At 54.8% G+C, this 16,134-nt stretch overlaps 1 protein-coding gene across 5 annotated transcripts in view; it reads left to right on the forward strand.

The window, feature by feature from the left end:
- The window catches only part of ENDOV (endonuclease V), a 35,451-nt gene extending 28,989 nt beyond the window's left edge, over positions 1-6,462 (forward strand). For 2 of the 5 annotated variants that reach the window (XM_024760916.1, XM_024760918.1), the window contains exons 10-11: positions 513-760; positions 3,517-3,614. In XM_024760916.1, coding sequence (XP_024616684.1) covers positions 513-760 — 248 coding nt within the window. In that variant the 3' untranslated portion in view covers positions 3,517-3,614. Of the gene's footprint in view, positions 1-512; positions 761-3,516; positions 3,783-6,121 lie in introns of those variants that run through there. The other 3 variants (XM_024760917.1, XM_024760919.1, XM_024760914.1) reach the window with 3 other exon arrangements.
- Positions 6,463-16,134: the final 9,672 nt, after the last annotated feature.

The following is a 16,134-nucleotide window of genomic DNA, read 5'->3' on the forward strand; positions in this document are numbered from 1 at the left end:
ATTGTGAGGGTGCAGCGTGTCCCCATTGGAGCCCTGCTGAAGGAAAACAAACGCAAGATGTGAGGGGAGCAGAGGCGGCCTGGGGGCGTGCGTGTGTGTGCCTGCGTGTGCCTGTGCTCGCCTGCACCACGGGGGCGCGGGGAGGAGGGGAGGAAAACAAAGGGTGAAGGCGGGGGAGAAAGGGAGGCTGCAGGGCTTGGAAGTGAGCTTTGGTTGTCATGGCTTCTGCCGTCTCAGTTAACGGGGTCCTCAGAGGCCAAGCTGTCCATCCCTCTGCCCCAGGCAGGCTGGCTCACACCAGCCTAAGACCCCTTTCACCTCTCTCCCCCTCACCTCTCACATGGGACACTGGGCTAGAGGCCATGAACAAGATAAGGGCTCAGCAGCCAGCAGCCCCATTTGCAGATCATTGAAATGTTCTAATTCTTTCCAGAATCAGACAAATTTAGCTTATGTCAAGCCAGAGTCCATAGGGCTCCAGACTTAGCCAATTTATTTTCCTGTTTTTATAGAGGATGGAAAAGTATGTGCACCACCACCCAGCAGTTCCCCTCCCCCAGGCTGGGCTGGCCCTCCAGTGCTCTGCTGGCCATCCACGGGCTACAAAGCTCTGTTCCTTGGCTGGGGAGGGCAGAGCAGAGACAAAGACCGAGCTCTTGGGGTCCTCAGCCAGCCCCTCCTCCTGGACCCAGGGCTTGAGGCTGCTGCCATGGAAACGAGGCTCTTTGCCAACTGGCCACGTGCATCCCGGAAACAGTAGGTGAGTCCAGGAGCCAGTGGGTCCAGCAACTGTGACCACCTCCCAGGAGGCCCAGCCCTAGGATCCCTTGACCCTGCTCTGCCATCTACCCCCATTGGTTGTAAGAACTCAGGAGAGAGAGAGAAGCTTGCTGAGGGAGCCTGGGATGAGGCTGGGGCCAAGACAGAGTGAGGAGCCCCATGAGGCCCAGCCGAGGGTCCCACACTTGTACAGGAGCTGGATGCTCTGAACCCTCTTCCACAAGCCTTCACACACGCTGTGTGCAGTGGCTGACCCTGTGGGGTCTGTCCATGGAGTCCACCAACCCCCTCACTTTAGGCCTTCCCCAGGGAGTCAGGGAGCTGTAGAAGCCTGTCCCCCAAGGGTGCAGCCTGCTAGAGAGCTGCCCATCCAGCAACTCCCCCGCAGGACACTCTGATTCCGGCCTTGGACACCCTGGTCCCCAGACCTGGTAGGCTGTCTGGGTGGCCTGACCCCCTCCTGGCCCAGCCTTGGATGAGGGGCCCCTGCCCCAGCCAAGTGTCACGTGAGCCCTGTGCCTGGCTGGCATGCTCTCGTCCGGCAGGCGCAGGGATGCTGCGCTTCAGGCACCGCTGTACATAGAGGCATCTGCTGTTCACTGTCTCCGGGCAGATGGGCTGCCAGTGAGCTAAGTGTGTGCGGGGGAAGGGGTGCCATAGGAACCCCTTCCCGCGGTAGCATGGGGGCGGGAGAGGCAGGCGCCTGCCTAGGGAGAGCGGGGAGCACACAGGAGGGAGGGGCTAGGATCGCATGGGCTCCCCGTTTGGGGTGAGGCCTGTGGTGCTGGTTCCTGGGCAAGGAAATCCCAGCAGGACCGCCGAGGGGAAGGGAAGCCTGGAAGCAACCCCCCTGTCACCACCGGCTGGGTGGCCTTGGGCAGGTCCCTTTCCTCTCAGGGCCTGAGGGAATGAGTTTGGATCGTCTTCAGGATGCCTTCCAGTTCCTAAACCCTGAGCTTCAGCAGGATGGGGGCATCCTGCCGTGTGAGGGACCTCCTGTGTGGCAGGGGAGTGGGGGGGCGACACACCCGCACAGTCTGCTGTGGCTCCTAGAGAGGTTGGGGTAGTGCTGTGTGTCAGGTGAGGTCACTCTGCAGAGTGGGACTCAGCGCCGGCTTTTGCAGCCCTGCCTGGCGGCAGCGGGAACCACACAGTGTGGGTCCCGGCAGGTGATGGGGGCAGGATGCCAGCTGAGGTGGGAGCCCTGCCCTGATACAGACATGGCTACCCCAAAGCCCAGCCTGCTGGACCTGGACCTGGGGCCCATGAAGGGGGAAGTGTGGGAAAGTCGACAAGGAAACAGCCCAAGACCACCGACAGCCTCGGAAACGCACCCATGGGGCAGCAGGAAGGCCTGGGGCAGGGGTGGGGGAGGCCCACTGGGCAAACCCCAGAATCCTGCTCTGGGAAAACCTAAAGGCTCCTCATTCATAATGATGGTGAGCAGAGCCACTGGGGCCTGGCTCAGCGCCCCCCTCGTGTGCCAGATGCCACCCTGAGCACTTGGCACCGTGGCCTTCAGTAATCGGCCCAGTAGCGGGGGAGGCAGCCATTACCCCACTAGACAGAGGTGGAGACTGAGGCTTCGAAAGATTACGTGGCGGCGGAGGCCTGTGGGCCAGTTGGTGGCTGAGCTGGGAATGGAGCCCGAGGCCAGCTGGCTGCACAGCCCTGACGGTCAGCTCGACCCCCTGGGCACCCTGCTGCTAGGTGCCTTGACCCTCCACAGCTCCAGAAGCCCAGGGGAGGGTGCCAGGTGCCTGGTGTCCCCTCCTCCTTCCTCCGTCCCTGGGAGGCCCCCACCCCACCCCTGCAGCCGCCTCCACCCGCCTGGCTGCAGTGACTCAGCTCAGCTGTTCCTCAGCCACTCTGCTTGCTGGTGCTTGCCTTTCTTCTTCTTTTCCAACGTGTGACATTGCCACTGTGCTGTGGCACAGTGACTACCTCTGCCCCGGACTGTCCGTGGTGGCCCCAGCTTGAGGTGGCCAGATGGCCGGGCCTCACCCCCAGGCTCTGGTCATGGGAAGAGACTGTCACCTCCAGAGCGGGCACAGTCCTCACCTTAGTTCCGCCTGACTCGGGCACAGTGCCAGGGGACACCTGTCCAAAGTCACCCTTCGCAGCTGCCTCAAGGACCTGTGTCCTTGACGTTGTAAGTTGGGCATCAAGAGGCCAGAAACCCTTCTAGGGAGGGTGACCCGGAGGGGATGGCCAGAGCCCCACTTTTCAAGAAAGGCGTAAGAAATGGAGAGATGTGTCCTGGAGAAGACTGGGGCAGGCGCATTGCCCATTGCCAAGGCGGGGGGTGGGGGAGTGAGTTACACGAAGAAGGAAGGGCTTTCCCTCAATGAAGGAAGACTCCCTGATACTTGGGACTGTCAGTGGAATTCGCTGTTTTGTTAGGTGGTGAATTCCCTGTTCCTAGGAAGATTGAAGCTGTGACATGGACAGGATTCTTCATGGGGTTGAGCCCAGTGTGGTGGAGTTGGTGGGAAGAGCATTAAAAGCTGGAGTTCGACGTTTCGGGTTTGAGTCTCAGGTTTGTGTAAACTCAGGCAAGTCATTAAACCTCTCAGAGCCTCAGTCTCCTCTTCTGTAAAATGGGATTAGTATTTCCTTCACAGGCAGTAGTGAGGATCTGAGGAGACAGTGTAGGATAAAGGGCAGTGTAAACTGCAGAGTGCACACAGATGCTTTTATATTCTGGTTCTGACCCATGCATCTTGCATCTTGAAGGTTCTCCATCTCTGAGAGCATTTTCTGCCAAGGATGGGAATGAGCCCCATCAGAAGAAATGGCCCAAACTCCAACAGAGAATTTGGGGAAGAGGAAAGGAAGCACTTTGGGAGGTAGGAAGTCAAAAGATGAAGGGATTGTGGGACCCACCCTTCCCCTTGGGCAGGAGGGGCAGGGCAGCTTCTCCTGCCTCCTGGACTTGGAGGTCTTGGGGGTCTGAGGCGCAGGGGGGCCTGGGAGCCCTCAAGGAGATGGGGTGTTCATGATGCCTGGCCTTGGGGAAAAGACAATGATGGGGATACGGGAGGTGGTGGGAAGCTCTGTCTGGGCAGCCACAAGCTGACTTGGGGTTTGAGTAGCAAAAGGAGATTCGACAGCCCCATGGATGCTGGGCTCGGGCAGCTGGTTTCTCCTGCCCGAACGTCCCTTTCCACCTCACCTCTTCCTCTTCTCCCTTGCCACCTTCTCAGTGCCCATTTCTTATGCCTCTTGGAGTGGTTGAATGGCTGGGGGCCCAAAGATGGAATCCTAGAACCTCAGAACGTGACCATACTCAGAATAGAGTCTTTGCAGATATAACCAAGTTCAGGATCTTGAGATGAGGTCATCCTGGATTAGAGTGGGTCCTAAATCCAGTGTCAGGTGTCAGAAGAGAAAAGCAGAGGGAGATTTGAGACTTAGACCAAAGAGACGACCGTGTGAAGTTGGAGGCAGAGACTGGAGTGGTGCGCCCACCAGCCAAGGAACACCAAAGATGGCCAGCAGCCACTGGAGGCTGGGAGAGAGGCCTGGGATGGTTTCTCCCTCAGAGCGCAGCAGCTGCTGGGAGTTTGGGCTCTGTGAACTAAAAGGGTTTCTGGGGTGGCTGCTACCTTGCTGGTGTTCTCTGAGTCCCTTGCAGTAAGAGTGGGGGAATGTGACCTGGGCTCCACCAACCAAGGTTCACCTGAACAGACTGACTCAGAAGCAGCCAACACCAGAAAGCAGATCCCCCCGCATCTCTTTTCTAGCAACGGTGGGGGTGGAAGGTCCTGGCTTATGGGCAGAAGTGCCCTGTCACGCGTGGGCTGCTGGGTCTGTGCCCAGTGGTGGAGGCCTTGTAGTTGGGGCCTTGGTCCTGGGCGTGTGGCCACTGAGCAGAGACTTTCTTTGCCATTAAGCTAGCCAGAGTGTGTCCTGCTGGTTCTGAGCGGTATAAGGGTTAAGGAGACCTCTGTCCGTGGGGCAGGGAGGTCATGCCCCAGAGAGAAGCTCCTAGAAACCCTTCTTCTGCTAATCCTGGCTGGATGAGAGCTGAACTCTGCCCCAGGGACTTGTGGGAGTGGAGCTGGCCAAGAGGTCCGTGGGGGTCAGGAGGAGGACACAGCCTGGGCTGGAAGCACCCGGTCAGGACAAGGTGGCCCCCACTTTCCCCACAGCTTTTCCCTGGGCCTGGCACCCACTCTCCCCCCTCCATCCCTCCTCAGGGCCCCTGTCCTCCCTCCCTCTGTCCTCCTTCTCTCCCCTACACCCTTCTTGGAAATGAAGTCATCTAGAAAAATAATCAAAAAATAGAAAGGAAAAAAAAAAAGCTAAGAAAATGGGATTTTTTTTCCCCTTCAAACATTTGGTAAGACACCTCCCACACGGATGAGTGTCCACCGGGGCCTGTTTTTGTCCGAGGGAGACTCGGGCTTGAACGCCTTGGGTGGTGTAAGCCAGGTGGGCCTCCCGACTCCCCCACCGTGGGGGTCTGCGCTCAGCCTCTTCCTGCAGACCAGCCAGGGTCAGCCCCTGAAGCCTGAGACCCCAGGTGATGCCTTCAGCAGAAGGCCCACGAGCCCCTGAGGCAGAGGCAGGGTGGGGAGAGAGAACAGGAGGGTTCAAGTTCAGGGGGGAATATTAGCTCCTAAGTGAGGTCTCTGCCTCCAGTCTCTCCCGTCTTCCCACCAGCCCACGCCTTGCCTTGCTGCAGAGTTCTCGTTTGTTTATTTATAATTTAAACTCAGCCTGCTTCTAAGAAAGCTCAAGACACTTACTAAAAAGCTGCTTCCGCGAGCTGGGTCGCGCTCCCTCAGCCTTGGGCTCAAAGTCCATGGACACTATCCCGTTGCTCAGCCTGGCTCCCAGGGCCCCCCGGCCCTGGCCCCCAAGGCAGCCTGTCCCACCACCCGGTGTGCACCCGGCTTTCAGACAGACCCTTCCAGGGCAGCTTGCTGGGGTGATCGGGCCTGGGGTGCCCCCTCCCATCTTGGAACCAGCCCCTTCCTCCCTGGCCCCTGTGGAGGGACCTGGGGACGTCTGTACCTGTCTTGTGCCCTCGGCCGTCTGTTCTGTCACAGTCACCTGGCACAGGCTGCTCCTTTTGCCCCCAACTGGACTCGCCCGGCCCTTGAAGGGGTGTGACCGAGTCATGTCACTGTTGACAACGATGGATGATACGGTGGTGAAGGTGGGGGCTCCCCTCTGCGTCTGGAATGGCATCAGGCCTGGGGTGCCATGTCTCTCGGGCATAGGTTCCCATGGTTGATGTAAAGGAAGGGAAGGGCCTGTGGGGGAAGGCTCGGCAGGGGAGAGCCTGCAGAGGAGGGCAGGGGTCACCCTGATGGTTTCGTCTGAACCCCAGGTAGAAGCCAAAGATGCCATTTTCTCATTTCTTCAGGATCTAGTGACCAAGTGCAACTCCATCCACCAGGGAGGGGCAGGGCACCCACCACAGTGAGGACCCACATTGCTGCACTTGGCGTCCTCATTCCGAACTTCCCAGCCCAGCTGGGCCTCAGGACTTCTTGCTTCCTGCAGGAGGGTCACCTTGATCCTGGGTCTCCCTTCCCTCAGCCTTGCATCTTTGGGCTCACTTTTCCATCTCGTGGCAAAACAAGCAAGCGTTGGCACTGCCCCAGCTCCTTCTCAGATCCGTGCCATCCCGGGCCAGATAACGGGCTTACCAGGACAACTGGCAAACAGCACTTCATTTCTCCAGTCCCCAGTTCCTCCTCTGTAAAACGGAGCTAATGACGCCGACCTCAGCCCTGCAAACAAGATAAAGCCCACTGAGCACACATTTGCTTCCTTCCCCTCTGAGAGCCTCAGTTTTCCCATCTGTAAAGTGAAGCCCTCTCTCAGGCTGTAGACCCAACTCCTGCAGAGCAGGCTGGATGCCTCTGCCAGCTGGAGGACGCATCATGGGCAAGGGGCAGGGGCTGCCCTCCTCTCCTACTATTTGCGGGTTCAAGATCCCACTGGCCTGGCATCATCAGTTGTAACCAGTGTCCCTCCCTCCCTCCCTCAGCCTGAGCGGACACCGCCTGGCAGAAGGATCCCTGACAAGGAGAGCCCTCAGGGGTTGCCCTCAGTAAGCCTCAGTGGAAAGGGCAATGCCAGGTGGGTCATGCCAGGAATGCTCGGCCAGTTGGCGATCACAGTAGAGTATGGCCTTCCCCTGGTTCCGGCTCTCCTCCTTGCCACTGCGTTCCATGGGGCCACAGATGCCATGGCTGCGGGGGCTGAGGCAGACCAGATGTCCGTTCCAGGCCAGAAGGACAGTGCAGCATGGCCCCGTGCTGACACAGCCCTGGAACCCTAGACTTTGGAGCTGAGAGGGAGGCAGGAGCAGGAGGGCAGGTGGAGAGGAGCCAGGTGGCTCCTCTCCTGAAGGAAACGCCTTTGAGCCACAGACCGGCCCAGGAGCATCTGGCCGGTGGCCTGTGCCCGGTGGCCGGGTGGCCTGTGCCCTGCTCCCCACAAGGCTGGCGGCATATGGCTGCCCTGGCTCACCCAGCCACACACCATGCAAAGAGCTCCTCTCCCAGTGCCCACACCCACAGGGAAGCCAGTTGTCTGGACACTTGGATGCAATTCTGGGCAGCCCTGGATGCTTGTCTGGCTTCCCGCTTGAGAAACAGCATTGGGCCCCGGGAAGAGCACAGCCTTCTCAGCCACAAAGAGCTGGATCCCAGGAATTGCATCAGCACAGAGTAGACAACCAGTGATTGTCATCCACAGTGCACACTTCACGCCAGAAAGGCCTCCGGGGACTACCAGGAGGAACTCCAGAGGCCCCACTCTGGACGCTGAGCCCACCCTCCTTACGCTGTGCCTCACACGCCCGGCCTCAGCACTGCCCTACGCGTGGTGATAAACACTCTCCTCTTTCCCTCCCACTAGACTGAGAGCCTTGAGGGCAGCACCAGACTCTCTCACCCAGTTCAGCACCCAGCAGAGTGCCAGGCACGTGGGAGGGGCTGCTGGCACCAGCCAGCGACATCTGGAGCCCAGAGGATTCTGAGCTGAGGATGAGGGTGTTTGGAGGATAGGGCTCCCTGAGACGCCTTGGGCCGCTACTCTGGGAGTGAGATATTGAAAGTAAGGCACTTGGCATGTGGGCAGTCAGCCAGTCCTGGCCAGTTCTCCTTCCAGAGAGGGTGACCCAGGGGATTCACCACCCTTCTTGGGAAGGAAAAGAAGACCCCCTCTTCCACCTGCTCAGTCTACAACACTGAGTACCTGCTCTGGTCTAACAAGACGAACTCTTGGCCATGGAGCTTTCAGACAACATATAAGTACATTATTAACTCTGTTAGATGGTGACAAGACCTACGGAGAAAAATCAGGGCAGGGAGTATGGGGACTGTGGGGTGTAACTTTAAGCAGGTGGGTCACCTCACTAAAGAGGCGAGCATCCTGCTAATGTCTTGGGGAGGCGCGTCCCAGGCAGGAGGACCAGCAAGTCCAAAGGTGGGGTGGGGGAAGGGGCGGGGTATGGAGCAAGGTCAGTGAAGAGTCAAGCAGTCGGCGAAGCTGAAGTGGGGGAGCAGGGAGGGGCTGGCAAACGGGGCAGGAGGGCCTTGACTCTTGAGAGAAGCAGGGCACCACAAGATGACACGGACTGAAAGGCGCAGCTGGGAGACCCGGCGAGAGGTTGGACAGTATTCTAGGCGACTAAAGGTGGCCCAGACCAGGGTGGTCGCAGCGGAGGAGGCAGAAGGTTCCTGTTCTGGGCACATTTCGGTGGCACAGCCAGCAGGGTCCGCTACCACACGGTACGCGAGAGTAGAATCCAGGTGGCAGCCTAGGCCGGTAGCCCTGTCCCACGCTCCCTTGTCCCGCGCTGACCGGAAGCCGGGAGGCCGAGCTCTGGCGGGAGCACCTCCCGGGCCCCGCCTCTGCGCTCCGCCAATCGTCGCGGGCCTGAGAGCGTTGTCGTGGCAACCCCGCCCGGCGTCTGGGTCCCGAGGTTCTGTCCTAGAGTGTGGCCTCCGGGCCTCGGAACCCAGGTCTACGTGTGGTCTGGGTCCCGCCGTTCCCGCGCTAGGGGTCACGAGCGTCCTCCTCCCCAGGGTGCCCTCTCAGGAGGGTTCGGGAGCAGGAGACCGCAGAAAGCCCAGTCGACCCTTTTAACGTTGTCCGAACATTTTACACCCACTGTCCCGGAAGTTGAGGAGCCAAGGCCGACACCCACGCCTCCCGGAGGGCTACCCCGCCTCCCTCGGACACCACCCACCCCGGAACACGCTCGCCGCCCCTTGCGACCCCGATTCCTCGCGGAGGAGCGGGTCGTAGGGAGAGAATGCCCCTAGGCTGCAGACTCTCTGAGGACGGGGACCCCGGTCCAACGCATCGATTGTCTAAGGCTAAGGAAGGAGGAATGAAAGCACGAGTATGAGGTAGTGTGAACTTGAGAGGGAGTCGTTGTTTTAGGTTCACCCAGAAATCGAACTCAAAGGAAAGTTACTGCAACTGGGGAAGAGCACAGTTGGCTGGAGAATTTGGTTTAAATATAAATAAATAAAATTTAAATTACATAAGCAACACGTTTGGTGTAAAACACGAAAGTATAAAAATCCTAGATCCCATCGCAAGATAAACCACTGTTGACACTTCAGAATATTTTCTTCTAGTCTTTTTTTCTCAATATGTTGCATACACATTTTTTTCAGATAAAATTTATGCATGTGCTGCAGTGCCTCATAGACCCTTATGTGTGAATGGGAGTGGAGGCTCCTGATTTGATTGAAGGCTTTTCCCTCCCCAGTATCTCAGTTTCTCCCCTAACACACACACAACACTCAAGGGCACACACATGTGCACTGATGCAGCTGATAACCAGTGTAGCTTCTAGTTCCCAGAGCCCCACCTTCCAAATGCAGAGGTTGTCCTGGGGGTGACAGCAAGCTCTCCATGCTCCATGTTTGTTTCTAAAGTCTCAAGTTTTCTCCACCTTCTTCTAGGTTAGGGGCGCTGTGGTGGGAGACAGGGTCAAGATGAGGCTTGAAGAACCCACCAATCCAGGTGAGGGAGGGAAATTCAAGCAAGCAGGCCTAACAGAGGGCTCCACCTTCCAGGCGTGAGAGGGTCCTGGGAGAAATAGGAGAAGCAGCCAGGTCAGATGGGGAGGCAGCAAGGGGCCCAATACAAACACTTTGCCTCTGCCGTCCCTGGGGACCACTGGGCATGCTGTTGGACCAATAACCAAAGGAGGACCACACACACACACACAACACACGGTTTCACCAGACAAGGGGACACATTGTAGCCTGGCACCTTGGAAGAAGCCCCCCAGCTAGCCCACCCTCCCGGGCACAAGTTGGAAGCAATGTGTATATGCACTGGGGCAGGGGAGGCAGATACACCTCCTCATCTGAGCTCCCTTCCTAACCTGGGGGCCAGTTATTCACAAGTCTGACCCCTTAGCCCTCCTGGCTGAGCACACACAGGGTTATGGGAATGACGTCACCATCCATCCAGACCGAAACATCAGACATCTGTGTAGAACTTTATGTCCTTGGCTCCTTGGTACCTGCAGGTGTGGACTGATTTTCTCTTTTCCACAAACTTTTTTTTTTTTTTCCTTTGGCCGCTCTTTAGTTCCCTGACCAGGGATAGACCCAGGCCCTTGACAGTGAAAACGTGGAGTCTTAACTGATGGACCGCCGGGGAATTCCCTCCACAAACTCTGTCTTAAAGGGTGTCTTGAATGTGGTGGCCCCTCTGCTCAGAAAGGGGGTGGGTAGGCGCCTCTGCACTGTCCACTAGGATGCTTGTCTCCCTGGGTGCCTAGAGCTGATGCAAACAGCCCTGTGTAGCTTGCCGCAGCTGAATTCTTATCTCAGAAGCCCCTTAGAAAGTGGTTCTGGGACACAAAGGCCATCCGTGTGCTCTCATCCTCCCTCCTTCCTGCACTGGAGGCAGAAGGAGCGACCTCCCCCACTGAGTAGCCACAGGGAACGCTGCTTCAGATGCGCTCCAGACAGAGCCTCCTGATGGGTCTTCCAGAACATTTCTTTCGAAAATTGCGGCACACTTCTCTGCTTAAAACCATCCAGTGGCTTCCCATATGATTCAGAGTAAAACCCACAGTTCTTTCCATGGTGTATGAAGTATCAGTTACCTTCCATCCAAGGACCCCCAGGAACACAACTGCAGTGAAATGGAGTGAGGGCAACAGCACACCGTGGGGAGCTGGGGGGGTTGTCCATAGGAGGTGTTAGGAAGGACTCTGGAGACGGGCTTGTGCTGGGGAAACTGGGGCTGGGGTGGAGGCTGTCGGGAAGCAGGGTTGATGCCACAATCAGGTATCTTAATAATTTGTGTCTAGAAGGCAGGAGAACAGAGCAAAGCTTAGGCTGAAATTGGTAAACCCACGCCAGTCCGCAAGGAAAGGGGACCAGGGCCCATTTTTAGGTCTGGACAGTGTCCACGTTCTGTGTTCAGATATGACTGCAGAGGCCTCTTGTCTCTGTCTCCATCCATGTCAGTCACAGAGTGGCTGTGTCTGATGACAGTGACATTGGTTGTTTGTTTTTTTTTTTAAAGATTTATTTATTTAATTTATTTCTGGCTGTGTCGGGTGTTAGTTGCAGCACACGGGATCTTCGTTGCTGTGCATGGGCTTCTCTCTAGTTGTGGCATGTGGGTTTTCTCTTCTCTAGTTGTGGCGTGCAGGCCCCAGGGCTCGTGGGCTCTGTAGTTGTGGCGCGCAGGTTCCAGAATGTGTGGGCTCTGTAGTTTGCAGCGCGCAGGCTCTCTATTTTAGGTGCGCGGGCTCAGTAGTTGTGATGTGAGGGCTTAGTTGCCCTGCAGCATGTGACATTTAGTTCCCTGACCAGGGATCGAACCTGCATCCCCTGCATTGTAAGGCTGATTCTTTACCACTGGACCACCAGGGAAGTCCTGACAGTGACACTATTGAGCCATGCAATTGTCAGCACAACACCTAGGCCAGGTGTTTTTCTCCTTCTCAAGCCCCTGTGTGACCTGACCAGCCCCCCAACCCCTGCCCGCCTCCAGCTCTGTGCTTTCCTGCCATGTTGCTGCCCCTTCAGGCCCTCTGCCCGGTCCATCTGCCCAGGAACCCTTCCCTGCCCCACCTCACTCTCTGTCTCTTTATCTTGCTTTGGGCTCTCACCATCGCCTTCCCTTCTGCTAAGTGAGTCCTCCATCCTCTGGTCCCTCCTCAGCTCTTGCTCCTCTCCCCAGGCCGCCACAAAATCCACAACAGGGAGAGTCTGGTCACACGCCAGGGTGTCACACTACTAGGGGCAGGGGATGGTTCTCAGGGGCAGCTCTTGTCCTCCCAAAGCACTCGGGCATTTTCCGGGGTTGGTGACCCCACTCTGCGCTGCTGTCCCTGCTGTAGCACTTAAGAGACCCAAGCTGGCTGTGGTGGGTGTGTGACGTGCAGAGGCAGTTTTGACCAGACAGCTTCTCAGCCTCCCCTTTCTACTGCCAGATGCCAAGGGGCCAACAGTCTGGTGACCCTGAGCCCTAAAGAGCAGAGAAACTGGAGCTCGGAGGCTCTGCCCGAAGCCAGTCTGACTCTTTCTGCTGAAGGCAAGGACCCCACGCTAGCCAGGGTTGGCCACTGACGTTCCCAGCCCTCCAGCCTTGGGGCCTCCCATTCCTTTGCTCTTAAAACAGAAGGATGTTAGCCCCTCCATTCATTTCTTAGGCTGCCATAATAGGATACCACAGACAGGGGAGCTTCAAACAATAGAAATGTACTCCCTCACAGTCTGGAGGCCAGAAGTCTGAAATCACGGTGTCAGCAGGTTGGTTCCTTCTGGAGGCTCGGAGAGAGAATCTGTTCCAGGCCCCTCCCCAGCTTCTGGTGGCTGCTGGCGATCCTTGGCATCCTTGGCTAGTAAACACATCATCCTTGGCTAGTAAACACATCATCCAGTCTCTGCTCTGTCTTCACATGACCTTCTCCCTGTGTCCTGTGTCCCTGTGTCTTCGATCAGATTTCCCAGTCTTTGAATTAGGGCCCCCTCTAATCCAGTAAGATAGCATCTTAACTTGATGACACCTGCAAAGACCCTATTTCCAAATAAGGTCACATTCGCAGGTTCTGGGTGGATATGAATTCTGGGGGGACACTACTTACCCCAGTACAGCCCCCATCCATATAAAGTGGAAAACCCAGAGTCCCATGAGGATCCCCACGTTTCTCTGGGTCATCTGCCTTCACATTCCCTGCTTCTGCTGCACACTCGATGGCGGGAGGGGTCTACACTGGACACCACCCAACTTGGTTTGTGCAAAGCATCGTTCACATGGGCCCTTCTGGGAGCAGACGTTCACCAGTGTTTGGGGTGACGGAGCAACTCGTTACAGATGACAACACAGGCATTTCTGGCCAACTGGGCTTTCCCCCTTTGGTCTTTCTCCACCCCGTCACATCTTTTCTCTCCCCAGTTCTCTGTTCTGCAGATTCTCACCTCTTCTCTCCCAGGATGTCTGTGAAAACCACAGTCCCTTTTGCTGCTGTGCAAGCAGCTCCCTTCACCTTTTCCTTCCTGCCTCGACCCCTGCAGGCAGGGGAGAGGGTGAGTTCCCCTTCCAGACTAACAAAAGCCATTGGTGTATTTTCCTAAACTGAGTCAAGCCAGCCTGTGACATGTACCAGCTCCCCTGGTGCATGAAAGCAGTTGGCTCTTATTTCAAAGAGCGTTTCTGGTTTTTTTCTTCTTTCTACATCTGCACTAACATTCTGTGATTCTTAGAGAACCAGAATTCTGAAGAGTAAAGCCCAGAGCCAAGAATGTTCAATCCAGAAGGAGCTTCTAGGAGGAAGGAAACAGACATGACTTCTGCCCGCTGGGGTTCTGGGTTGGGGAGACTCGGAGCTGTGCAGACCAACCGGGTGCAGATGGCACTGCCAAGGGAACACAGGTGCAATGAGACAGGATCGCAAGGAGGACTAATTTACACCGGGCGGGGGATCAAAGATGAGTAGGATTTAGTCTAGCAAATTATTTCTTGGATATGACACCAAAAACACAGTGCAGAGGCAGCTTTGACCAAAAAATAGCTAAGTTGGACTTCATCAAAATAAAAAACTTTTGTGTATCAAAGGGTACTATCAAGAGAGTGAAAAGACAACCCACAGTATGGGAGAAAATATTCACAAGTTATATATCCAATAAGGGATTAATATCCAGAATATATAAAGAACTTCTATAACTCAACAACAAAAAACCAAGCACCCGATTTTAAAATGGACAAAGGGTTCAAAAGGACATTTTGCAAAAGAAGATACACAAATAGCCATAAGCACATGAAAATCAGTATATCAGGGACTTCCCTGGTGGCGCAGTGGTTAAGAATCCACCTGCCAATGCAGGGGCCTGGCCCAGGAAGATCCCACATGCCGCGGAGCATCTAAGCCCATGTGCCACAATTACTGAGCCTGTGCTCTAGAGCCCGCGAGCCACTACTACTGAGCCCATGTGCCACAGCTACTGCAGCCCACGTGCCTAGAGCCTGTGCTCTACAGCAAAGAGAAGCCACCACAATGAGAAGCCCGCGCACCGCAACGAAGAGTAGCCCCCGCTCACTGCAACTAGAGAAAGCCCGCGCGCAGCAACGAAGACCCAACACAGCCAATAAATAAATTTATTTATTTTAAATAATCAATATATCACTAACATTGTGTGATATCACATGATATCACTAATCATTAGGGAAATGCAAATCAAACCCACGTAAGATAGCACCTCACACTCATTAGGGTGGCTACCATCAAGTAACAACAACAGCAGAAATAACAAATATGGGTGGAGACGTTGGAACCTAGCACGCTGTTGGTAGGAATGTAAAATGGTGCAGCCACTGTAGAAAACTGTGTGACAGTTCCTCAACACCTATACATAGAATTACCATATGATTCTACTCCTAGGTATATACACAAAAGGATTGAAAGTAAGGACTAAAACAGATACTTGCACACCCATATTCTTAGCAACACTATTCACAAAAAGGTGGAAACAACTCAAGTGTCCATCAACAGGTGAATGGATAAATAAATGTGGTCTATCCATACAGTGGAATATTATTCAGCCATAAAGGAATGGCATTCTGACACAAGCTACAAGATGGAGGAACCTTGAAAACATTATGCTAAGTGAAAGAAACCTGACACAAAAGGACAAATACTGTATGATTCACTTAAATGAGGTCCCTAGGATAGGTAAATTTTGAGAGACAGAAAGTAGATTAGAGGTTACCAGGGGTTGGGGTAGGGGGTAGGGAGTTAATGTTTAATGGGTACAGAGTTTCTGTTTGGGGTGAAGAAAAAGTTTTAGAAATAGTGGTGATACTTGCACAACATTATGAATATAATCAATACCAATGAATTGTACACTTAAAAATGGTTAAAGTGGTACATTTTATGTTATATATACTTACCACAATTTTTTAAAACTAGTAATGTAATATACCAAAAGCCATTGAGCTGTACACTTTAAATGACTAAATTTTATGGTATGTGAACTATATCTTAATGAAGGTATTAAAAATGAAGGGAGGGCTTCCCTGGTGGCGCAGTGGTTGAGAGTAAAAATGAGGGGAGCCCTCCTCCCATGCAAGTCCCATGCAAAGACGCGGAAGTTTTAGGCAGGGGCTTGATGCATTGGAGACACTGGCGGGCCTGAGGCCTCCCAAGGATGGGGCAGGAGCAGGGGCGTCTCTCCAGCCCTCCCTCCCTGCACCCAGCCCTGCCCGCTGCCTCTAGCACCTCCTCTGCAGGCTGGTTCTGTGCTGAGCACACAGCCTCCCCTCAGAAGCCAATTTTCTACATAGCGAAAATGTTTTCTCTGTGTCCACTTTAGCAGATGGCCCCCCACCTTGGCCTGAATTGAGAAGCGCAGAAATCAAACAGCAGACAGACGGCTTCCTTAGCAATGCCTTGTAGGCACATAAGCCTGAAGCTGGCCCAGGTGCCTGAGCTGAGCCTTCTTCTTCCGCCCCTCAGACCACCCACCGGGCACCTGGCCCCAAGTACTTCCTCATGGTAGGTGCTCAGGAAACAGGTCCTCGATAAGTGAATGAATGCATGAATGTACGTTTTTCTTTATTTCTCTTTTTTTAAAACTGGAATATAGTCGATGTACAATATTGTATGTTACAGTTGTACAATATAGTGACTCACAGTTTTTAAAGGTTAGACTCCATTTATAGTTATTATCAAATATTGGCTATATTCCCTGTGCTGTACAATATATCCTTGTAGCTTATTTTGTACATAGTAGTTTGTACCTCTTAATCCCCTACCCACGTTTGCCCCTCCCCCTTCCCTCTACCCACAGATAACCACTAGTTTGTTCTCTCTCTCTCTCTTTTTTTTTTTTTTTTTTTTTT

This window comes from Neophocaena asiaeorientalis, unplaced genomic scaffold (assembly GCF_003031525.2).
Source record: "Neophocaena asiaeorientalis asiaeorientalis breed wild unplaced genomic scaffold, Neophocaena_asiaeorientalis_V1.1 scaffold30, whole genome shotgun sequence".
NCBI classification, from domain to species: Eukaryota; Metazoa; Chordata; class Mammalia; order Artiodactyla; family Phocoenidae; genus Neophocaena; species Neophocaena asiaeorientalis.